The sequence below is a fragment of the Scatophagus argus genome, chromosome 20 (assembly GCF_020382885.2).
Source record: "Scatophagus argus isolate fScaArg1 chromosome 20, fScaArg1.pri, whole genome shotgun sequence".
NCBI lineage: Eukaryota > Metazoa > Chordata > Actinopteri > Scatophagidae > Scatophagus > Scatophagus argus.
In genome coordinates, this window is record NC_058512.1 from 3600609 (window position 1) to 3626270 (window position 25662).

Below are 25662 nucleotides of genomic sequence, written 5' to 3' on the forward strand. Positions count from 1 at the left end.
GAAAGTGTCACAAAAGAGGTGAGTGATAGAATGATGAGAAAAGCATTAGGAGTGAGGACAGTTTTAGGAGAGCGATAAAAAATGAAGTGATGCGTACAATTTATTCAGAAGCAGACAGACAGAGAGGGGGGCACAAGGCGATGCAGAGATGTATTTATTGCAGCTATCCTATTAAACAGTTATGACAAACTCATGGCTAATATATTAACAGACTTATCCACCAAAATCCATTATTTATTCATCATCAAAAATTCAATCTGGCACACTGTGTGCCATTATTCAGTTGTGCTGGGGGAAAGTGGCACATTTGAATAAATGAGGAATTGTAGGACTCATTCCCATGGCTTGTTGTTATTTCCAAAACCGCTCTTTAAATTATTCAGAGCTTAAATCAATCAAAAAAAAAAAAAAAAAATGTAGGAGATGGATTGATGTTGAAGAAAATCCTGTCCTTAGCTCACATAGCTGGATTTATTATATCTTTGGGAAGAAACTTTTTATTGTTCTTGGCCCATTAAAAAAAAAAAAAAATACAAACCAAAACAAAAAAAAAGTATAGAGTTCAGAGTTATTGGAACTGTTGGAAGTGGCTCTATCATACACCATCTGGCTGGTGTTTTTCATTAGCAGGAAAGGAAAACATTATGTTTTCTGCACATTTCAACTTGCATCTCATTTCTGACCCAACTTCTGTGGCTTCAGTAGAGAGAAAATTCATATTTACTATATTTGGTTTGCCTTGTTTCCTCTGGTGAAATTCTGCACCTCTCGGCAAGACCCAAGTTTGAATGAGATTGGATATGGAAATGTAGAGTGCTGCAGACCAGCAGTTTCTGCTGATGTTGTGGAACTTGGCAGGATGGAGAACGGGACATATTCCTCTGAGAAACATACACACATACATACATACACCTCTGTGCAAGTACATAAAGCCAGACTCATGCACAGAACATTACAGAAAAACAACCACAGTAAAAAGGTACATGTCCAAAGTGTGGTGAGGACTTTTCACTTGTGAAAAATTGTTGTTTGGTAAATAAGTGAAAATGTGCAGGCAACAATGTAACTTAATGGATAATTTACCTCTTGACTTCAAAGAAATTTAACACTTCCTCTAATCTCATTAATACTGTAGGCTGTATCATATACACGATGTGATGAACAATAATAAGACTTACTGTAGAGTCTTACTGCCATGCTGGCATCTCTGTGGGGCTGTGCTTTGGCTGTACTGCATTTAGCAGGTAATGTTTATTATATTCACTGTATGTCAGCATGCTAGCATTTGCTAATTAGCCCTGAACTCAAAGTATGGTTGAGACTCAATGTAAAATCGTTAACACTTAAGGTATTTGGTCACAATACAATTGTTGAATTAAAAAAGTTAAATTACTACCAAAGTCATTACGACTCATCCCACGGAGAACACAAATCTCTGAACCAAATTCAGTTGCAGTCCACCCAGAAAGCTGTTGAGCTGTGTAAGTAAGTGGTGACCGACTGTCACTGGAGTGATGCTGCTGGCATCTCTAACGCAGAATGAGTATAATGTGCATGTACAAGCACATTCGCTTAGGCAGCTGCCAGTTTTGATTTGTGAAACGCTTGAATATTTTTCTTTGCTGACTTTCTGTCTGACTTCTGTGTTGAGGCAGGCAGTAGACATAAGTGCCGCTTGTACAATACTGTTCAATCTAATACACCCCCTGTGGTAAACAGGGACAGTTAGTCGGGCTTTTTAATGTTAATGTTTTGTTAGATTGTGTCAGAAGGTGTAGGCGGTTTTGGCTGTTTGTTAAAGCATTAGTTCTGTTGAACTAGACCTATTCGATTGCAGTTCTTTCTGTTATTGTATTCAAGGACTGGGTCCACATTTTATTGCTATGTTATTGGTATATTATTATGATGATGTTCAGTCACCTGACTACATCTGTGGTTATGGCCAAGCAAGAACAACAAACTTTGGACAAATTAGCCAATAATTTGCCTCCTTTTGTTTTGCTGTCAATAATAAATGCAAACATTGTGTCTAACCTCTGTGTTCTGTGAGAGTATGAGGTATTTTACTCTTGTAGATTCATTGTCCAACTCACTTGTTCGGAGCGCTGAGCTATCAGATTAGATAAGAAGAAGTCTAGAAATGTTTGATGGTTAGGATATGCTGTTCAAAAGCAAGTTCCAATATACACTAGAGTGAAAATAAGCATAAAGAATGGACCATATAATTGGGTTTGGAGGATCAAATTCCCCATTTGTTGCTGGTATTCCTTCATGCTGTTACAACCAGGGTCATCATTTGTCCTCCATCTGTGCATTCTTATGTTTTCTGTTTTGGATGGTGAGATGTTATGTAAAATCTCGTGGATGCGCAGTGAGAGCTTAAAAACTGTTCCCTTTTCTCTCTGTATGACACACTGTGTAACTTTGATCTTTATTCTACATTGGAAAACTTAAACTGAGACTTTTCAGGCTACATTGTCAGATAATCAGGTACTTGTAGTTCTGGTATAAGTTAGTCTGGTATTGTAAAAGCCCTCACAGAGCTTGTCAGCACAGCACAGTCATGGCCATTTGTCTGCCACCTTTAGTCAAATCTCCTTTACAGATGCAATGACTAATAGATGAAGTCTGCAAGAGATGGGGCTGGACTACAGGCAGGGTGAGAGAACATATTAGGGGAAAGAGAAGTTGGCGAGCCAGAGATTTTTGAGAGAAGCAAGGTTTGGAGAAACTGAAAAAGAAGTAAAAATAAACTAAAACTAAGCTCATTAAGCCTCCTTTTTAAACAGGAACTAAACAGAAACAAAAATTGTCACATCATCACCAACCAATCTTGTCCTGGTTTGTGTCTTTCTTTTTGAAGAGTCTTTAATTAATTGTCCCCACATGTTAATCTTGTGCTCTGTCTCTCTCTCAGCTGCTCTCACTCGAGGGAATGGAATCTGGCAGGCTTCTCACATGCGTCTAAAATGTGCTAACATAAGAAATCAATCGGACTCGGAGTATTTCTACTACCCCTCAGCTCACATTGATTTATTGCAAATGCGCTGGAGATGAAGAGAGAAGCTCTTTAGCACTGGTCAACGGGAGTGGATGTAGGAGAGATGGATGAAAGGACGATGGGATGACAGGTGTGTGTGTGTGTGTGTGTGTGTGGGGAGGGGGGGCAAAGCCCCACACTGACCTTTGTTTTGGTAGGCTGACCTTGTTCACCTCGGGGTCAATGCACTGTCTGTCATCAGCCAGCCGGGCAGAGAAAATGATGATAAGGTATTTCATACTTTAGATGCTGTGTTCTGTGGTTTTTCCAGTGTGTGTGTGTGTGTGGGGGGAGGGGGGCATGACAGCTGCTGTCAGCCGGGTAGCAGGATGGGTCAGGGGTCATGGAGATGTTGGTGGCGTAGATTCCCGCCAGACACTATCAGTAAACTAACCTGACAAATATTAAGACAAGCGCTTCATGGTATTTTGCATTTTGCGAGTGCTAATATTATTTGTTTTTTGAAGCATGTGAGTCACCTTTGTGTCATAATCCACTTTAAAACTTTTACTTGACTCGGCTGATTCATGAGCATCGCTGTTAGAATGTGGGATCTTTTTAAAAAACGCCTGTAGTTTTCCAAAACATTACCATATTAAAGTGTTAATTTGTACCTAATGCATTTTGTAATGACTTTTTGACTGTTGTCACTGATTTTAGTCACTTTCAATCTTAACATTTTTTTTTTAAACTAAAAACAAATTATCTTGCGGTTGCCACTCAATTATGACTCAGAGCAATTTCATATTTCATGCTCGCATAGCTCTGGAGGGATGCTTCACCAGTATATTTTGTTTTCTATTTCATACATCCCGAGAATAAAAGGCTTGTTTATCTGTTTTGGAAAAGATGGCTGTCTGACGAGGGGGGGTATAGAGTAAGTAAGAGCTCTAGTGGCTTTTTGTATTTATATCATGTGCATACACTTAGAGACACCATAAGGGGGCTGCTGGAGAAGAGGATTGAAGTGGATTACTGAGAGAGGACAGCACCACTAAGAGAATGAAATCTCATGTTTATGTTAGGCTTTAATAAAACGCATGAGCGGTAAAATATACGTCTGTCCGTGGCCATATACAGCTCAGCAGAGTGGCTCTGGGTTTCTCCCCGCGGGGACTACAAGTCTGATTGAAGGGGTTAAAGAGGAGATTAATGTGATAATGTACATCTGCTAATCCCCTGCACTTTCAGAGGGCAAAGAGGCAAAACTCCCACCAACCACCGAACTGGACATGAAAATGGTGCATCAGTTGCCTTGTGGGTCAGCCGTCACCATGGCAACAGATTATTCAGAATAATTATCTGCCATATGTGCCTTGTCACAATTAGAAGTTGGCTGTGAGCTGGGTCGCAGGTCAAGCGCTGATCAGAGCATGGGAGTGGGGTGGGGGGGGACATAACCCCCCTACCCTACCGTTTATCAGAATAAAGTTCAGCTTGCTTATCTGCATCTGTCACATGAGCCGCAGCCACACAACCTGCACTCGGCTTCAATCAGATATTCTTAAAGATGTGATGCTACCAGCCACATCGCATTGTGGTCGGTGACTTACTCTAAATGCCACTGCACACTGTGCGCATTGAGCTTTCAATAGCCTTTTCTTCAATAATAGATTGTGCAAAATGAAAATCTGGAAAAGAATAAAATGGATTTATGATTTCAATCAGAATACTAAGCTTCTTGAATCGACTTTTTGGCTGAGCAGCGCGGAAAGGAAATGACTGTGTGAGGAGAGTGCGCAAATGTGAGCTGACACAGGCTCAGGGGGCAGAAAAAAATGACAAACTTTTGTGGTTTGTTCTCCCAACCAAGCCTTCCATTAGGAGTCCAGACGTTTTAACTCATCACTGCAGTTCACCCGCAGGAGTTATACAGAGAATGCTTCATTTCCTATAAAGCCGTGTTCACACTAGTACCCTGGGAAAAGCTGCAACAAGGTGCAAAGTGGTTTATCCATTATAGTGGATCATTTACTGTGTCACTTTGGCCCATGTGAGAAAAGTCATTTGGAGTGAGATGCCTCTCTGAGCTGTTGGCCATGCTGTGAAGCAGAAACTGCAAAATCAAAACTGTTTCAAAATCACTCTTAATTAATTTTCAGGTGGGTAATGTCAAGGAAAAGAGATGCGATTCTTGTCATTCACTGTTTTTTTAACAGTGCCTTGCTTTTTGCTCATTGTCATAGTGTAGACACGGTGCGGTCTGCAACAAAGCGTCCTCGAGTCGCCAAGTCAAGGCAATCTTTATTCAGATTGCATCTCTGCTTCTGACTGCGGATTTGGTGTGAAGCAGTGTGAGGGTCCCTGGGGAAGTGCGAAACGTGACAGCTTATCCAGTTTTTAAAACACTCACAATACCTCGGGCTTATTACTGCGAGCTGTCAGATTGTGTGAGATGCGGGCTGACACTGTTTTTCTCTGATCAAATTTGTCACGTCATACCAGGCAGGATCACAGGGTGGAAGCAATGGCGACACGTTTAGCAGAGAGCCAGGACGTGTTCAGACAAGCCACTTACGTTTAAACACCAATTAAGCCCCATGCACTACTTACATCTATGGTCTATTAGATTGTCACCCATCACTATTAAGAGACACTCGGAGCCCTCTGGCATTCTGGGAAAATAATTACATTCTTCCTGCGTCATAATTACTGCCTTGAAAGTGTCTCTTTCGAGCACTAACAAAGCAAGCTCTTACACTTTCTGTCTCCCTGCTCCTCTCTCTTCAAGCTCTGCCTTTCTCATCTCTTGTCTGTTGTCTCTCGAGGCACTAATGAAGTGGTTTAATCTCGTAACTCCAGAGGAAATGGCAGCAGAGGGCCGCATTAATTAAGTTCTTTTGCATGCTCCTTTTAAAGTTTCCGCATTTTCAGAACATGTTTACCAGCGTCACGGAATCATTTTCTTTATGACGTTTTCTTTATGCCGATTCTATGATATGTAGAATCGGCATGGCGTAGGGATTAGCATGTGCGTTGGGAAAATTAGTTGATTAGTAAAGATGAAGTTATAATGCAGTTTCGTGCTCTGAAAGGTTTGAGAGTGCATTGATTCCCAATTTGCAACTTTACACAACTATACAAAGACACAAATCAAAGCATCTTGAATCTGTTATCTCTACGGGACTCACATCAAGACTCATTCTGCTTATCTGCTTGTTCATTTGATGCTGTTGCATAACCCCGAGTTATTACCTTCAGGCAACTTAGATGCAAAGTAAGTTTGAGTTATTATTTAGTACCACTTGTTTAAACATTGTAAGTAGCTTGTCTGTTTCGTCAGGACCATGACTGTTGTCAAGTACCGACTAACTTCGCTCAACTGGTCTATTTATGCAGCCATGCTACTGTATTTTGATTTAGACCTTGCCTTCTTCAGAGTGTTCATTTGCATTGCATTTCCTTTGACGTGGCCTTTCTGCATTCATGGAAAAAAAAAAAAAAACTTTAATAAACAGCCAGGGAGCAAACCATTGCTTCTGCTCTCATATTTGCCAGCTCCTGAATCCCAGCGATTCAAACTGTTCACTTAAGATCTTAGCCTTTCAGAATAAAGTGTACCACCATTTTACATCTCTCTCTCTCTCCCTCGCCCTCCTACGGTCCTCAGCAGCTAAGGCTGTCACAGTTCTTTTCTTGTTTCCACAATGGCGCTTTATGCTAGGCTACAATTTGGACTCCATTAATTCTGCCTTCATCAATCGTAACCACTTTTTAAAATGTGCTACATTATATCTCCCACTTTGTTGAAATTTGAGGATTTTTCTGTATGGTGTGTTAAATTGCTGCATAATTTCTGGTTAATTTATCTTAATTGGATTACAGTCTTACATTAACCAGTGGCGGGTGACAAAATGTTAAGTTTGCATGTATTTGAACAAGCGGAGGCAAGAGCTCATTAAATTCACCTCCTGATTTTGAGCAGCTACATAAAAAAAGGGGGCAGGGGGGTCATCTCACACACTACAGGTCAGCTTGACATCAGATTTGACAAGTACATTAATTAGTTTGCCTTAGTTTGTGAAAAAAGAAGTAGTCTGATGTCCACATTAAGGACAGTTCTTGTGAACTGAAAAGAATAGAAAATATTTAAGAATACTCTCTATATCAGACATGATTCCAACCTGTGAATCTGTCACAGCTTTTTTACCTTAATAGCTTCAACCTAGGTGGCTTTTGCATACTTCCTTCTCTGTTGTTTATTTTATTTATTTTGACCAGGCCATGATCACACTATGAAAAGTTATTATCTGGCAGAGAGTAAGAGTCGCTGTCATACATTTTTCCACCTTTTCATATCAAAACTAAACATTTACTCAATGAGACTGAGGCCATTTTCTCTTTCAGGAAGCTACACAATTTCATAAACATTTGCTGAGTCCACCTCTTCAAAAAAGCAGTGACCAAACTCCCCACGCTCTGCATCAAGAGGCCCCTTCACACATACCTCCATTCTGCAGGATGTACTGCACTCATTGACCATTGCTTCTGAAGGGTTATTTTGCACAGAAATGTTGAATGCCCTCATTACAGGAAAGCCCTCTTGAGAAAATTGCTTTTGCATTTACAAGTAGTGCCATTGGCAGTTGTACATATGGACAAATGTATTGGAACACCTGACCAGTACACCAACAGAAACTTTAATGACATCACATTATAAATACACAGACAGCTTTGCAGCTTTAACAGCGTCCACTCTTCTGTGAAGGCTTTCCACAAGATTTTGGAGTGTTTCTGTGGGAATTTCTGCCCATTCATGCAGTAGAGCATTTGTGAGGTCACACACTGATGTTGGACCAAAAGGCCTGGCTCACAATCTCCATTCCAGTTCATCCCAAAGGTGTTGGATGGGGTTGAGGTCAGGACTCTGTGTGGGCCAGTCAAGTTCTTCCACACCAAACTCATCCAACCATGTCTTTATGGAGCTTTGCTTTGTGCACTGGGGCACAGTCATGCTGGAATAGAAAAGGGCCTTCAACAAACTATTGCCACAAAGTTGGAAGCATAGCATTGTCCAAAATGTCCAAAATGTCTTGGTATGCTGAAGCATTAAGATTTCCCTTCACTGGATTTGAGGGGCTGAGCCAAACCCCTGCAAAACAGCCCCATAACACACCTGAATCCAGTAATAAAGAGGTGTGTCCCAATAAGTTTTGTCCATATGGCATATCACTACACTGATGATGTGCTGGGTGCCTTTGTAGCTGCTATTTAAAGTCCAGTTAAGGTTCAGGAGTTAGGGGAAACAATGGCTTTCCATTGATTTCAATATGAAAAACTGAATCTTGTTAATGTGGTTCTATTCCCTTTTTTTTTTCAATGCTCTTGAACAATTAGGTGGGAGCTGTTTTGGTTGTTGTGATACCACTTTGGCTTATGATAGGAAAGTTGTGTTCATATAGAAACCCATGACCTTAGAAGACCAATATCCACTGCGGCACGAGCTCCCCTCGGGAGAGAGAGCGAACACGCAGCACTTGCCACCCGATAGCACTCAACCAACACATCTTTTAGTCACGCAGTGCCACGCACGTGCACATACACACTGATACAAATACTTGCACTTTTCACATAAATGAAACACTGCGCATAAACACACACATACATATATCCTCGAACAGTGTGAGTAAAGGAGCAAACACCACATTTGTCTTGCATCATCAGCATCAAAATCTGATCTCTCTGCCAAGGTCAAACTGGCAAGATGTAGGGTATCCCCTGCGCACAAACACTGTCACAGGCATGCACAAAGAGACAGATGGACAGACAGATAGACACACGCACATGCACACATGATCTGCTACTTGAGCTACAACCATAAGTCATTCTGCAAGGTAGCTGTTCCATGACATGTAGACACCAGTATCCATAACATGCATGTATTATTTATAAGTTCCTGTATGGTCTGAGCATAGAAATGTATGCAAATGTATACATTAAGGAGAGGCGGCTCTTCATTTCTGCCTGTAAGAGGAAGTGTCTGCCTTCTTATCACACCGCTATTAAAATAGCAAGGCTGTGGGGCGGAGATCCATCTTGTCTTTTAATGGCAGGTCTGTGTGTGTGCATGTGTACGTGCACTGCATGAAGATGTGTGAATATGTTTGTGCATTTAGCCACGTGTGGATCTTGTGATGGTGCACTTAACTGTGCTTGCAACTGCAATCAGGACTGTAAGTGGGCTGCAATTTTAGGAAGAGAAATTTAAGTGGAGACTGGGAAGGAGGAGCAGAAAGAGATGTAAGCCTGTGAAGTTAAAATGTGAGTCATGAGAATTATTTTGATATTCCTGACAAACTAAAGTGAATAGCATCGTAATTACCTCCTTGCTATTTTATGCAAGGACGAGGGTGCTTCTTAAACAAAGATATCTGTGTTTGTGTGTGTTGAAGCAGCATCGGCAAGGTGGCCTTTTGGTTTTCAAGGACCCTTGCAGTGCAATAAGAATGTTTTTACTGTCGCAGAAGTGCTGTTTTTGCAATTAGAAAGCCTCATTAGAATACGTTTCTGCCTGTGTGCTGATGCGTCTCAGTCTCTTCTAATTTTCTGCAGTAATACTCAAATCCTTATTGGGCCTGCATCTTGCACATGAAAGTTTAATTTCAAGTCAAGGCAAGTCAAGTTATTTTGTACAGCCCAACATCACATTCAGTGTCTCAATGGCTAATACGAGGCTACAGCAGCAACAAATCCTGATTTAGAACGAGCTCTCAATGAAGACTGGGGAAAGCTCCATGAAATGGAGTAAGAAAATCTGGGGGGAAAATAAAATCCTCAGGACAGGACATTCAAAGAGAGATCCTCTGTATTCAGATGGCTGAGGGTGGCAGGACCAGCAGCTGGGGAAAAGGCAATTAGAAAATGAAAGTACAGTTGTTACAGCTGCTTCAGATAGATTTAGTAAATGCTAGCGTTGTCGAGTTTTGAAATGACTCCTGCAGCCCTGCCATATTTAGACTCTAATGAACAAACATTAGCAGATAAGGGGGGTGTAAGCAAAGTGGTCTCAGATCATCTGCGTCCTGGGAGAAGAGAGGTAACAATATATGCCATAACACCCATGCGAAATTGAAAGTCTTCTTTCAATCTTGCCGTTTCACTTCACGCTCACAAAGCAGCCATTCTGACCTCACAGTGATTGTGTGCTTTATAACAGCAGCTGCGGTGATGTGTTTCTGCATTCCGGTGTGTGCGCAAGCCTCAGGGACAGTGTGACAGACTCACTCCCTGTGTGTGGCCGATTGCAGCGTGAGCTCCAAGGACAAGCAGTGGAGGGTAGAGCGGGTGATTTGTCTCTTAGGATTGAACTCATCTCCCCGGTCTCCCGCAGGCCTCTCCTCCCTCCTCTTTCTCTGAATGTTGTCTTATTTTGAAGGTGAAGAGCATTTCTCTCAGTGTTTGCATGCATCAGTTCTTTAGCTGATGCAGTTGATGGCGTCTTGTCATATCTATGCAGTTTATGTCTAACTCAAGGAAACATCTCAAGGCTCTACATTACCTTTTCAAAAACAGGTAAAAAGCTTTCTTAAAAATGAATAAACTAACACCAGTTGGATCAATATTTACTTGACCATAGGGGGGGGAAATGATTGCACCTTCCTGTATATACATTCTGGGATTTCAGATTATTCGTCATAAACACAAAACCTTGTACTCAAAACAAATCTAGTTAAGCATCAGCTCTCTTAGTGTCTTTTTCTCCAGGTTAGTTTCTCCACCCTCACTCTCCGCTCTAGTTGTGGCGTGTTCACATGTGTGTGTTGTGTTTTGGCCAGAGGGCAGTCTCAATAAGGTGTGCTGAAAGAGTATTTTGTTTACACCTCTGAAAAACCTCATCTCTGAGCAGATGCAACCAATCAGCAAAGGAAAAGAAATCCTCTGAATGTAGAAACTCACAAAACAGTCTTCCCTATTCACTTTGTTTAGGAAAAAAACAACAACTTAAAACTAAACATAAATATAATCTGTACGGAAGACATATAGAATAGACCAGTAATGGGCCCACCATTATAGGGTGACTCCTGTTACCTCATATAGTCCTTACTGTTACCAAATCACAGCAAAGTCCCTCCTGTGTAACCATTAGTTATGTGCCAGTGCCAAGTAATCCAGAAAGTGTCCAGCACAGTCATCAGCCATCAGCTGTAGAGAGAATAGTCCCTTTGAAGTCTGCAAAAGCTGCTGCACTGCCCAATGCTAACCTGCCACAATGGAAGTGTCCTCTAAAATATCCAGGCCCAAGTGGTGTGCAGAACAGAATATACACACTGACTATACTTGGTGAAGGTTGGAATGGTGAAGGTTGTAATATACCTTTGTCCAAAACTGTGGTGCTGATTGGTGCAAACAGTCATGCAACAATCTAATAATCTAACCAAACCCCATATGCAACCATGTAACTACTCTTGACTACCGGTAGTTGGTGCTAGTTATTTATCAGATTGATTTTTTTATTTTAATTTCTCATGGCAGCCAAAAAATCTTTTGCATTTATTCTGTCAGGATGCTATTCATTCATCCATCTATTCTGTTGTTCCTCCTCTTTCTCAGTGGCTTTGGGATGTTTACACTTGATACACACCTAGTAAGATAAAAACATTTTTCTAAACTGCAAGTTTTTTATACCCATACTACCATACCATACTTTAATATGCCAGAACAAAAGAGCAATATGTTAGTGTGTCCTAATCGTATGTATGTCAAATGCAGTACACCAAAAATACCAGGATGTCCTGCTGCATCCTGTCGCTTTTAGCAGTATGCAAACTTGCTGGCTTTTCTGGCTGTTCTGACCCCTGATCCTTTGTGCAAAGGAAGATGTGTCACATCAGCTGAACCACCGAGAGCATAGACAGCTGACAGCTCAATGACAGATGACAGAAGTCACAATGACAGATGACAATGTGTTGAAGTGTAAGTATGAGGCTTACATATTTTTTTGAGACTCGTTTGCATGATTAATAAATTAACACACGACTGTGTGAGGACAACTGCAGTACATATTAAAAGTTGGCAGAGAAAGTATGCAATTTGGAACCACAGCTAATGTCCCTTTGCTTATAATTCTTCCTGTTCCCCCCTTTTCACTCCTATTTTTGTCATTACTCTGTCAGTCTTAGTCCCCTCATTTAGCAGTCTGCAAGTCCTGTTAAATGATCAGTAAGCCCACAAGTGAATATATGCAAAGCCTCTTCCACTCCATCAGCTTAGTGAGCAGTAGTTTTAAACACACCTTGCTAAAGTCTCTGTCACACAGAGAGAGAGAGAGAGAGAAAGGTATTCAGCAAAGTGTGCAAATATATTCCAAGAACAACACATTCAAAGAGTCCAAATAGTCTTAGATAGACTTACGTCCTCACATGCACTCATGCAAACACGTTGGTGCGCTCATTCAGAAAGAGGGCACGTACACATCCAGTCACACCCAGGATAAGTCTGAGCCCTTCCTGTCTTGTAAGACGTGGCTCATCAGATAGGATTCTGCATGTAAGGTCCAACCAATAAAAAGCCCAAATATTCTATTAAGTGTAAATCCTCTCCGCTGGTGGAGCTTGTGGAGTCAGATTAGGACTAGACAAACACTCCCAAGCAGTTATGCTCGCACCGGGACCACTGCCAAGAAGAAGCCCACAGATATTGGCATGTCACTGTGTGTGTGTGTGTGTGTGTGTGTGCGCAGGCAGCAAAGTACAGAACCCCAGTGTGAGCATTAGCAGGCAGGGGGATGAACAAACTAAAGCTCTGATACGTGCTGCTCCGTGTAATGGGAAGACTGTGTCAGGGATCTGAGTGGGTTGCATCTGCAACACACAACCTTTGTTCAGTGTGCATGTGTTCATATGAGTGTGTTTGGATGTTTTTCTGTTTATATTTGAAAAGAAGCAGGAGTTTACCTTTGTGCCGTTTTCTGTATGGATGCCCTTGCTCACCTGTGAACTTGTGCAACAGCATGAAATGCACGCATCTACTTTAATGTGGGTTTTCAAACATACAAATTCATTCCAGTTTACTTTGCTGTGTACTTGACTTATTAGTTTGTTTAGCCTCGTCACTGTGGAGTCTGTGTTTATTTAGTGACGGTAGCTCTGTGGCTGCTCTGTGTGCTGCGAGCGCAGACAGCTGCAGTGCTTTAGGTAGCACAGACAAAGATTTCTATCGCTGACCCTAAGGCTGCTCATTAGAATTCAGTTCGCCTCTCCCAAATCTCCCTCCATCTCTTTCTCACCCCTCCTCCCTTTAATTTTTTTCTCCCATGCTGCCATCTCCCTCTTGCTGTCTTACACATTGGAAGAGAAAGCTTAGAGCAGAGGGGTGAACTATTGGTCAGGCATCAGAACAATGACTGTGTGAGCTGCATACACAGCAGTTCACACTGACATCTGGCAAAACATCTACAAAGACTCGTACACGTACACAGGTAAGCCGCCAATAATTTAGATATTAAACACAGAATCAAATGATTCCAATGTGAAATGGGTCACGCAATACCTCCTTAAATCAGAGAGAATTTAAGGAGGTATTGGTATCAACTCCACAGCTCCAAGGAGCCCTTAAGCCTCTTTAAACTTGTATTTTTTTTGTTAAGGCCTGTGCAGTCACTGTGTGGCTGCATATGAACTGCTCTCATTAGCCCCCTGTAGGCAGCTGTTTCTACATTACAAAAAGCTCTGTTAAACTCAGTTTATACTACCTGCCAGCACCAGATTGTTGCCAGACAAAAGTGGATGAAGGTGAAGAAAACTGAGCAATTAGCAGGACTAATTTTTCTCTCTCTTCTCAGTGAACACTGAACGTATTGTCAGGTAGGCATAAACATCACTGCAAATGAATTTTAGTAGGCAGTTGTTTGCTGAAATGTTGGCCAAGTGAGTCAGGTTGGTGATTTTTCTGACCTCTAGTGGCAAGAAAATGGAATAACGCAGCTTTAAAGTCATTCATAGTCTACTGCTGATGGTATTAAAACATACAAAGTCACAAACAAGTGCATAAATAGCATGTTGGCTCTCATGTACGTTCACACAGGCTGGCAGTACAACACCACACTTGCATAGAAAACACATCCAAATACATTAATTACTTGTGCTTGCTGCATCTGTTCTTAGGTAGGCAGTTCAGTGTGCATGTGCGCCCACGTGTGTGGGCTTTCATGTTGGTGTTGTTGTCCCAGGCTAATTGAGAAATTCCACAGTGGGGGCAGTGGAGTTTAAGGTCACGGAATGATGTGCTCTCCCAGGCAGTTAGAACCTCCACCCCCCTCTCCACCCCCTCCACCCCCTCTTTCATAATTACTCTGCTTTTATCTGTGCAGCAGCTACAACTACCACCAGACAAATTCACAGACAAGCATAAAGCCAGGCACACATACAGCAAAGCACATTATGTTAAGATATTGAATACAAGCACCCACATTCACCTGCATATGCAAATACTCATTTTTACACACATGCTGTACCCACTCGAATTCAATGAAATACTCTTTTTCGTTTTCATTTCTTTTCTTTGTATTCGGAGTAGGAGGAAACTCTCTGTACTGAGGATCCTGCAGTCTCTGGGAAGACACATTGAGCCTGTCATAAACTATTGAATTCACTGATACCTTTGAGATGTACAGATGCCTGTTCACATCTGTCTTTGCCAGTGTGCACTTCTGTGTGTAGGCGGTTGTAGTTTATCAACACCAGCACTATCTATCACTGAACAATAATTTTATTTTAGATTTGAGGGTTTGGCTTAGAAAAATGTGCTGCATGCTGTGCTTAGATTTTTCAGATAATTAATTACAAATTGAAAACCTTGTCCCTGTGTGAGTATTGCATGCATGTGTGTGTGTGTGTTTGTGCGCATGTGCTTGCATGCTTGATTGCACATGTGACTTGAACAAACGCCAACACTGGTGGCCCTGTCTGTTTGTCCCATGCAGACGTTCTGTGAGTGTGTGCCCAGCTCCTCCCAGCTCAAACATCGCTGGTCAGACTCAGAAACTGCCAGGGAGACGCCAGCCAAGGTAAGGCCCTGTCACCACAGCGTGCTGTGTACACGCTAATGCACGCACACACCAACACGTGTTTTTATTTTAGTTGGACTGACATAATTCGTGATATCTACATTAAGGACAAGAATAATAATAATAATAAATGTATTTCAGTAAAAGATCTTATTTTCTCTGTTCATCAATTCTATATACACTGTATATATATATAGAAACTATATAGTCAAAAGTATTGGGACAAATTTCTCCAACAGGGACATTAATGACATCACATTCTAAACACGCAGACAGCTTCGCAGCTTTAACAGCTTCCACTCTTCTGTGAAGGCTTTCCGCAAGATTTTTTGTGGGAATTTTTTGTCCATTCATGCAGTAGAGCATTTTTGAGGTCACACACTGATGTTGGACCAAAAGGCCTGGCTCAATCTCCATTCCAGTTCATCCCAAAGGTGTTGGATGGGGTTGAGGTCAGGACTCTGTGTGGACCAGTCAAGTTCTTCCACACCAAACTCATCCAACCATGTCTTTATGGAGCTTTGCTTTGTGCACTGGGGCACAGTCATGCTGGAATAGAAAAGGGCCTTCAACAAACTGTTGCCACAAAGTTGGAAGCATAGCATTGTCCAAAATGTCTTGGTATGCTGAAGCATTAAGATTTCCCTTCACTGGAAGTCAGAGGCTGAGCCCAAACCCTGAAAAGCAGCCCCATCCCAATAAGTTTTGTCTGTATAGTGTAATTATCACCTTTACCATCTTTCTTCCTGCAAGAACAGTGGAACACTTTAAAAAGCCACTTGCTAACCTGCGAAGACGATTGTCATTGTTTCTTCACCACTTTGGTGATGGCAGTTTGAAGGATTTTTGCATATTACACATCACATTTTGCCAGCAAGCATAAGCAATCACACAGCCCCAGCTCAAGTACCCAAACACACAAGAATTAGGTGGGATTAGACCCTGCAGATCCTTTGAACTGAGCGCAGTGATCATGGCTGCACCAGCAAAAGAAGCACGGCTGTGTGGCAGAATTTGGGGAGATGCTCTTTACTGAATACTGATGTGAAACTGTTATTCAAGCTGCAGATGAATAAAATTGTGCATTAGGCTTGCTGTGCATGTGTGTGCCATTTGAGAACTTGAGAAGATGTGTCTGTATGTCTTGGGTAATTTGGTAACATCAACGTAAAATCCTTCCTCTGCACGTCAGTGTCAGCATATGTACCGTATGTATATGCATCTGTGTTTGAGAAAGAGGCAAAGTGAATGGAGGAGAGAGCGCTCCTGCAAGACGCTTGCTGGTTTCCTTCCTGCTTATCTAATAAGCAGACAAAGCCTTTCGTCCAAGAAATGTCTGCCAATTTCTTTGTGTGGGAGGACAACATCATTTTCATAGAGGAATTCTATCTCGCTCTTGCCTCTCTTTTTCTATCCACCCATCAGAGTTCCCCGGTCCTCCTCTCAAATCCCATGGTGTGGCGTGAGTAGAGACAGGAGAGGATCTGGAATTCAGCCACTAATTACAGAATGGGCTCCTGCTGCGAGATTGAGTGACTCATTTACAAAAAAACTGTGTTAAGAAGCTGCTTGAAGTGTGATTACCATCATACAACTCTTGAGCTGAGTTGAGCGATTCTGTATCTACGAAGAAGGCTGTTGTCCTTTATTTTTATTGACCATCAAGAAATAACAAGTAGGGCAGCAGGAAAAAATCCTTCCTCGCTGTCATGCTGACTTCTCTTCTTTCAATTCAGTCTGTCTGACTTTATGTCAGTCTGACCTACAAAGAAAAATAGGAACCAACTGGCCGGTACAACCACAGAATTGCATTAAGGTACTTTTTCTTGCAAATCAGCTTTTATGCTACTGGCATTTTGTGCCTGTAAGGACAATTTTGTGACTAAAGTGACCAAAAATTTACCTATAAACAAAAGGAGAAGCTTTAGCTGCATTCCTTACCCCTGCATCACCCAGGAACCACAGTCAGTGTGCATCTTTAACTGACTTTAGTTACCCTCAGTTTAGGCTGAATTAGGGGTATGAATTCTGTACTTTAGACTATCAGAAGCGACTTTATGCGTTGTGGCTGAAAAGGTGAGCATCTGGAGGCATCATTATGCCTTATGGCATATACCCTATGGTATCTGTCAGCCTTGTGTGCGTGTGTGTGTGTGGCTCACTGTCAGCATAACAGGAATCATCATATATCTCCTCCATGTTGAGTTAACAATCAGTGTGCTAGCAATGAATATTTAGTGCAGTTCCCATGATGACTTCCGCTGATGTCTTGACCCGCTGGCGACAGATCTTGGGGAAACTGTTTTAATGTTACATTGCAGCCATTCTGCAGTGTGAGGCCATTATACACATTATGTACAGCACAGACATTCTGCCACACACACACACAGCCAAGCCCAGTAACACAGTCACAATCACTCAGCTGCACTTGCACTCTCTCACACACACACACACGAACTGTTTGACATGCAAAGAGAGATTTCACCGAGCAGTCAAGGTCTGCGTGTTGAGTTAGAACGAGGAGACAAAAAAAAATATTACGTGTGGCAATACTTCCCTGGAGCTCTTTTCTGTGATGATGTGTTTGAGTAAAAAAAAAAAAACCCAAAGAAGTGGGAACATTCTGACAAAACAATGTGCAATGTGTGTATGTGCTTGCCTGTCTGTTTCAAGCGTTCGGCAGAAACGGCTGTGTGTTAATTATGCGTGCACGTGTGCATGTCTATGCATCAGTAAATTTAAGTGGCATTAGTGTACGTTGTCTTGTCTGTGTGCATTATATATTTATGTGTGTGTGTGTGTGGGTGTGTGTTTGCATGCGTGTGCACACAGCTTCTAATCTAAAGCATTTGGACAAATAGAGCCTGGAGTCATTTTGCTTCTGTACATGCCAACAGTGTCCAATAAAGTTGGTTCTCACAGGAAAAACTGAAAAACAATAATGCATGAAAGCAATCAGTGCACCGAAGGGCTTTTTATATTTCAGGATTAAATAGAATAAAGATAAAGGAATGATGCTTTTGCTTTTTAAAATTAAGTAATCTACCAAATTCATTTAGTGTCTTATTCATCAGGTCCAGTTTTGCTTGTTGTTTGTCTTGTGGGTTAGTTTTGTTTTTTGTTTTTTTTGGGTTTTTTTTTTAATCACCACTAAAATCTTGCAGTTTTTCAAGGCATAGATGCATAAGCATCCAGCAGGGGCTCAGCAAAATTTGCTCAGTGGCTCCAGGCCTCATATGTGTCTGCCCATATGGGTTGTGAGTGAAGGGGGGTTGGGGGGGGTCAAAACGGGGCCCATGTGAGGAAACCAAACTCAAGCTCCACATAAAGTCAAACTGTATGCATTTACTTGGGCTCATGATTGGGCCAAGGAGGGCTACAAATGAGGTGTATGAGAAATTATCCTTAAGTATCAAATTGGACCCTTTTGTGTGAACAAACCAACACTGTGTGTGTTGTGGGTTTTATATGCACACTTGTTGTCCACAGGTATCATATTTGGCCCCCTCATGGACAAGTTGTCAAAACTTTTTTTTATTTCTTTTCTTTAAAGACTTGATAAACAATGTGGAAAGGAGTATTTCCTGGACAACATAATTGATTTTCTTCACATTAAAGAAAGAATAAACCTCTCTCATGAAACAGACCATTAGGTGTCTATTAGTGTGATTCTCTGTGCGTATGCAGCTACATATTAATGAACACACACACACACACATCCATTTACATACAAACAGATAACCAACACACACACACACACCTACCCACATATTACCGCAAACATTTTCTATAGTTAATGAAAAAAATTAGTAAAGGATCAGTTGCTGATTCATTTTGAGGGAGATATGGAGGAGCCCAGTGCTGTTAATCATGCACATGTGGCCAATTTTGCTCTCTTGACCTGAATGGAAAAATGGAATCTGATCATAAAGGGCTATCATACAGGCCTTTTATAGTCTAGTTAATGGAGACTTTGTTACTGGTAGAGGTCTGCCCTTTCTCCTCATGGAGTATTCGGCCCTCTGTTCATTCATTTACATTTCTACTGGCTGTCTGTGTCGCTTTTGTTTTACTTGCTTCTTCCTGGCTACCATTGTTTCATGTTTTTATTGTTTTCCTTCCTGTCTCAGAAATGGAAAGACAGAACATCAGTGCCCTGACTGTGTGTTTCCCAGAAGTGTCTCAAGCATCCTGCGCCAGCATTACTCTGATGATAAACTGGGTGTTTGGACAGAAATTGTCTGGTCCTTTCTGTAGTTTTTGAGAAGTGTGATCTTAAAGCGGACTGGCAGTTGAAAGAATCTAACAATATGTTGCAATATAAATGATTCAGGACCTCCTTTTTGACAGATCGGGATATGGCTACATCACTGAGCACTGAGCATCTGGCATTCAAAATATCCAGTGATGGATGAAAGTAATTTCTTTTTGAGTAAGGCAGGTGTTTTGCTGTAATTTTTAGTTTTTCTAGCTGTGATTCTAACACCTACTTTTTCTCTTCTTTCCTTCTTTATGTCCTCCCTCCCTTATTCACAGAGGATGAGCTGCAGCTACCTGCTTTGCACAATCCTGCTCTTTGTGGCTGTGCTGCTAGCTGTCACTGTAACTGGCACCATCCTTTTTATGAACCACTACCAGGCACCACCCATGTCCGACGGCCTACCCCACATCTCTACCAATCAGGACGAAGCCAATGCCCTGGTCACCGTTGAGAGAGGGGATGGGTCTCGTATCAACATCTTCATTGACCCCAACTGTCCTGACTACAACAGTAACTTTATGCGCCTGGAGGGCGTGCAGACATCACTGCTCCACTCGCTAACCGACCATGATTCTGACCTGAAGTCAGTGAAAGGCCAGGATCGGGCCCTTCTCGTCAGTCTGGCTGAGGAGGTGGCCAAGCTCTCAGCCCACGCGGGGCAGCTGAAAATGGACTATGAATCCTTACGGAGGGGACAGGGCAGCCTGGGACAAGACCTGAACACACTGCAGACAGAGCAGGGACGCCTCATACAGGTGAGACACAAAAACAGTATGAATGCTGGAGACACAGTGGACAGGCTGCGTTATTGTTAGGCACTAGAGAATTAGCACCCAGGTCAGACGCCACTTAGATGCTGAACTGCATCTTGAGAGGGAAAAAAATAAGTCTTGTACCACCTGTAGGCTGTTCTTTGGTATAACTCAACCTGTTATGATGAAAAGGTATACCAAACATTTTAGTGTTAGCCTTTTTATAGTGGCTTTTATGACTGAACATAAGGGTGAGCAGTAAAAACAGATGATCTGAATCCACTGTGAGACTCACTACTGAAGCCACGACTTTAAGTACTGTACAAAGGTGCCAAAGGACTGGATTGTGAAACACCTATCAATATGTATTGATCGTGAAACCACCTTAAGACGCGCAACAGCTCATTGGTCTTAATGGATTCCTATTGGTTCATGTTAATTAGCCCCTTTCTTTTCCTGACTGCAAAATGAAAAATAGTCATTCTCTAATCCAATGCCAACTCGACCATGTTCATTTCTCTTTACACCATACAAGCCCAGTAACGGCTTGATTAAAGTGCAAATGGGGTTTGTGTTCCACTGAGTATAACTCACTCAGTCGAGTGTTTGAAGACCTGGTCACAGGGGAAGAAATGCCCATCATGATTCAAGAAAGAGAGGAACTTAATTCATTAAGATAACATAATGTTTCCCCAGACGTGTAAGACAAACTCTGCATTGGATGAAAACATAATTAGCCCCTTTTAGTTTCACACTGTCCACATTGATTTATTGACAATGCATTTCCTAAATGTGCGTGGAAAATCTTCACACCACATGCTCTTTTAATTTTGGCCCATCAGGCTCAGTCTCTCTATTCTGCAGTAAATACATTTCATAGCTGCCAGACATACAGCTCAAACAACTGAATGCATTCGACTCCTGCCAATCCTTTCTTTAAGCCGAGGCTCTTTAGCTCACGGTTCAACATTGTTTAGAGATCATTCAAAAACTCACTGGTCTGCTTTTCCTCTGCGGACTCAGAAACCATGGTTGCTGATTGTTAGCTCAGTGGAAGCGGAAAGTGGGACTGTCCCTTTACTGCTGTTAATGTGGTGTAGGTGGCACAGTGCAGTGGGCACTGAGGCTAAGTGGAGGTGGTGCTGGCAGCCCAGGTACTCCACGTGATTGATTTCCTCTTTGGAATCAAGGCATGTGGTGTGCACATCCGCTGTTTCTGCCTGACTGTGACTGTGTGATCTATGGGCCACCTGTGGCCAGGACCTCTGATTTATACGATGACACAGAGCTGACTGTGCCAGTGTTAGTAATGGCTCAGTGTGCACTGCAGCCCCCTGAAGAACAGTTTCATCCTGCTATAAAGAAAGAAACCCTTCAAAACGCCCCTGAGGACATAAGCAAGAGAATCTGATTGCAGTAGGTTTAGCACCAATGACTTTTGATTCCTCACAAAGTGACATATTAATTTTTCACAGTGACTGCTTGCAGCCTCAAATCGAAAGCTATAACAAAGCACACACATCTGCATTCAAACGAATTACACAGATGGGAAAGAGCAGTAAAATATAGAAATTGAACAACCTTCAAACTGATGGCCAGGTTTCAGAGTGATTGCCAACATGCAGAATGATGTACACTGTAGGTCAAAACTCTCATATGATTTGTGTTCAAGTTTTCAAGCAAGTCAAAAAATTGTTAGTTTTTCTGTTCACAGTACACAAAAATTTAAGCATTCATATCTAAATATGGCAGCATATTAATTCAATTTACATCAGCAGTGTGAAGTGTATATTTGATATTTTTAATCAGGGCCTTATTTTTGTGTATTATGCCATTATGACACATCATATTTCTGGTCCCTGTAGAACTCTCGTGTTAGTTTACACTGAGTATGATTTATCGAATACGTCCTACCATGTCAGTATCTTTCCTCCTCCTTCAGTTACCCTTGGATTAGAGGCCTAAGAATTAAACCCTTGGGGGTTTTGCATGACTTGGTTGCCTCATATTCATGATGCTGAGGCACAAAATGAACCGACTGAGGATCGTAGCAGATAACCTGATATTTTCGAGCATTAGGACGAGTGTCATTTAGTACCTTCATTAGTGCCATCTCTGTGCTCTGATTTTGTCATGAGCCAGATTGAATATGGTCATAAAATCTATTTACATACCATACTCGCACACACTTACACTCTCTCTCTCTCTCTCTCACACACACACACACACAACCTGAAAAACCATCTCTAGATAACTAATCCAACAAAAACGACATTAGTAGTCTGCCACTGCCGTACAAAGCAGCAATTCCTTGACATTTGCCTTTGCTTCAGTCAAAAAAAAAGTGAAGTGTGTGCTTTTGGCTTTGCTATATATTGACAATAAAAGAGCTGTCGCTGTATTTACAAAAAGGAACACGAACTCCAGATCGCAGTTTATGTAAATTAAGCACAAGATGCAAAATACTTCCTAACATAGCATGGTTTTACAGTCTCCTCAGTGACTCTCAGACTACTGCCGCCTCTTTACCGCATGGTAAAAAGTGCAAATGTTTGCCAGCCGTATTAACAGTTATAAATCAGAATCAGAATTCCTTTATTTATCCCCGAGGGGAAATGCATTCTTAGTAGCTCTGACCGGCAGGGCTTTCCCATGCATGTGAGCAACGTAGGCAGCCATGTAAGAAGCCCGCTGGCTGGGATGACCTCAACTCATGCACCCGTCAGCATATAAAGGTTAGAAGGGTTACATTCCACATAGCCAGAGTCCAGCTGACATAATACAAGTTCACATATTCAACTGAAGTGACATTCAGTTTTCCACAATGTCTGACTACAAAAAAGACTGCGAGGAAGTCAATGCTGCGAGGACGAGCATGACTTACTGATTTCCCTGAACCACAGGTCACACTTTAAAGTGAATTATGTGCCTGTGGAATATTAATGTCTTGGACGAGTGACACCTCCAACCTCTGCGGAGGATCTCGGGGCTGCTGTAGAATAGGAAATCTCAATACTCCTTCCTCAAGATGTTCAGTCTGGTCGACGCAAAGGTCTTATGAGGACTTGAGAAAAGTTAAATTCACAGAGTGCTTGTTGCAGCATTTCAACTGGGGACGTGACACAAATAAACTTCAAAACCTACAATGAGAGTGGATAATGGTAAGAGTCACATAAAATATGGAAACTTCATTTAATTACGCAGCTTCAAAGATACAGCCAACCATTTCAAAGGAATAGGGGTCCAAACCTCTGTCATTAGAACAGAACAAAACAATGCAAATGTAAATATAGCGTATACTGCATTTTTGGAGGGGTACAAAGGTACCTAAAAATAGCCGAAAGATGTTATCTTCTAATTAGAGAAAATTTTAGTAACAATAAGCCATTGACAATATCTGTCAGCGCTGTTTTTGTTCAAAGGTTGGGTCCATTTTTGTGAGTGAGTGTGTGTGTTTTTGAGATTTTTATATCAGTCGTGACCTGCTGCAGGTCCGTGTCTATGTGAACATCGTAGGGAGGATGTGGTTGAACTGCACACGGACACACGGCACACACACCCCACGGGATGACGCACACGCTCTCTCTCGCTGAATTCACACCAGGTCCAGCAATGCGCCGCCTTCCCACAGGATTGTTTTTGTGTTGTAGAGCATAACTCCCATGAAACAATCAGAAGATAACTTTTTTTATTTCTCTTATCCAATATTTTGTTCTCCCACTCTGTATTCACTCTGTGGCTCTCTCTCCGTCTCCCTGGTCGATCTGGACAATATTAAACAATGTTGGGTTTTTTTTGTTTGTTTGTTTGTTTTTTACAAACGGCATCCAACCAATCCTGAAGGTTTAATAATAATGAAATTATCTTCCACCTCCAAGCTTAAATCTTTAGTCAAATTTTAATCACACTGCATGTTTATGCTGCGAACTCCTTTGGGGGGGGGGCGTCTGCGGATCTGTAACCACATCACCGCTTTTCACTTACTACTGAGTAGGAGTTTACATTTTAGTAGTGGAGTCAGCCTTTAATATAATAATACTGTGGAAATAAAACGTGTAAAGCTGTAAAATGACACATACACTATGTAAGCAAAAATATTGGGACGCCTGACCATCACACCAACAGGGGCTTCAATCACATCACATTCTAAACACACAGACAGCTTTGCAGCTATAACAGCTTCCGCTCTTCTGTGAAGGCTTTCCACAAGTGTTTGTTTCTGTCAGAATTTTCGCCCATTCATGCAGTAGAGCGTTGGTGAGGTCAGACACTGAAATAATTAATTGTACAGCTGACCACATATGGACAAAGACACTTTGTGATATGAATCAGATCTGCTATAAAGACATTCCCTTCACATGTGAAGATTCTGTCCATCATCTGATTAATATTTAATCCATTGTTTCTTTGCTTCAGAGGCCTCTTATATGTCAGTGATCTCTGACTGATTAATCAGAGGGATAAGTAAGTGAGGCAGCAAGAAAGTCAACTATTTATTGATCCAGAATGGTGTCTTTAGTTTCATTTCTGGATTCAAATTGTGCATTTTGGTTGAAAAAAAGTCAGCTGTCACTTATTAGCATCAGAGAAACAACACACAGGGAAAACAATTAGCCACCCACACAGCGTTGGGGAGGAAGCGGATTCAGATGAAGATGTGCATCCGCTTCGCAGCTGTCAAAAGATGATGAAAGATGGGGAGTTTGCTGAAATGCTGCATGTGAGGATCGGAGCAGAAAGGTGTCTGGAAGTAACACGGCTGGCAAAGTGTAATACAATAACAAAAAGTGAGGTTCACAGTCAGTTTGACTGTACCCTGTGGATATCTTATATCAACTTCACGAATTTATTTTTCTAACTCAGTATCTGCCAGGTTTTGTATCTGGGATCTGCCCTCTTGTAGGATGTCAGTGGCCAAAAAATGATCATTTTCATCAACAAAGAATGCTGGTTGTTTCTTTCAGTTGATTGATCAATCGTTTAAACTATGAAACGTTAAAAAGTGTTGAATAAATGCTCATCGCTATTTCTCACAGCCCAGTTTCGGTAGTTTTGTCCCAGCAACAGTCAACAACTCAAAGATATTCAGTCTACAATGATATGAAAACAGTTAATCATGACATTGCAAATGCTGGAACAGGAGAACTTTGCTTGAAAAATTACTAAATCAATCAATCAATTACAAAAATAGCTGTAGGTTGATTTTCTGTGGATGGACTAATTGTTTAATGGACTGATTGTTCCAACTGTATTAGGACGCCTATAAGTCAAAGCTGTTCTTGAATTTCCCTGCTGTGGGATCAATAAAGCTCATCTTATCTTGTCTTAGAAGTAATTTTGCTCAGAATATGAAAAACAAGAAGTGGCTTGAACATCTCTGGTAACCTTTCAGTAAAAAAGATAAGAATCACATCATTTGTAGCATAAATCTTCATAAAGCATCATTATAGACTACATTCAGCAGCCCCCTCAGCAGTGGTAGCCATGATCAGAGTCCAGCATGGCATCCATCATTATATTTCAAATCAGTTGTGTAAGCAAAGTCCTGGAATAGTACAAATGTGCTTGAGGTCCTGAATTATTTTCAACTTGCCAGGGCCACACT

The 25662-nt window shown here is 41.6% G+C and overlaps 1 protein-coding gene across 3 annotated transcripts in view; it reads left to right on the forward strand.

The window, feature by feature from the left end:
- fibcd1b (fibrinogen C domain containing 1b) overlaps positions 1-25662 on the forward strand; it is an 89675-nt gene that overhangs the window by 9240 nt on the left and 54773 nt on the right. For 2 of the 3 annotated variants that reach the window (XR_006841865.1, XM_046375370.1), the window contains exons 2-3: positions 14961-15044; positions 19581-20060. Coding sequence is in view for 2 of the 3 variants with exons in the window: in XM_046375370.1 (XP_046231326.1) it covers positions 14961-15044; positions 19581-20060 (564 nt within the window). In the remaining variant the exon portion in view is untranslated. The remainder of the gene's footprint in view (positions 1-14960; positions 15045-19580; positions 20061-25662) is intronic. The other variant, XM_046375371.1, reaches the window with a different exon arrangement.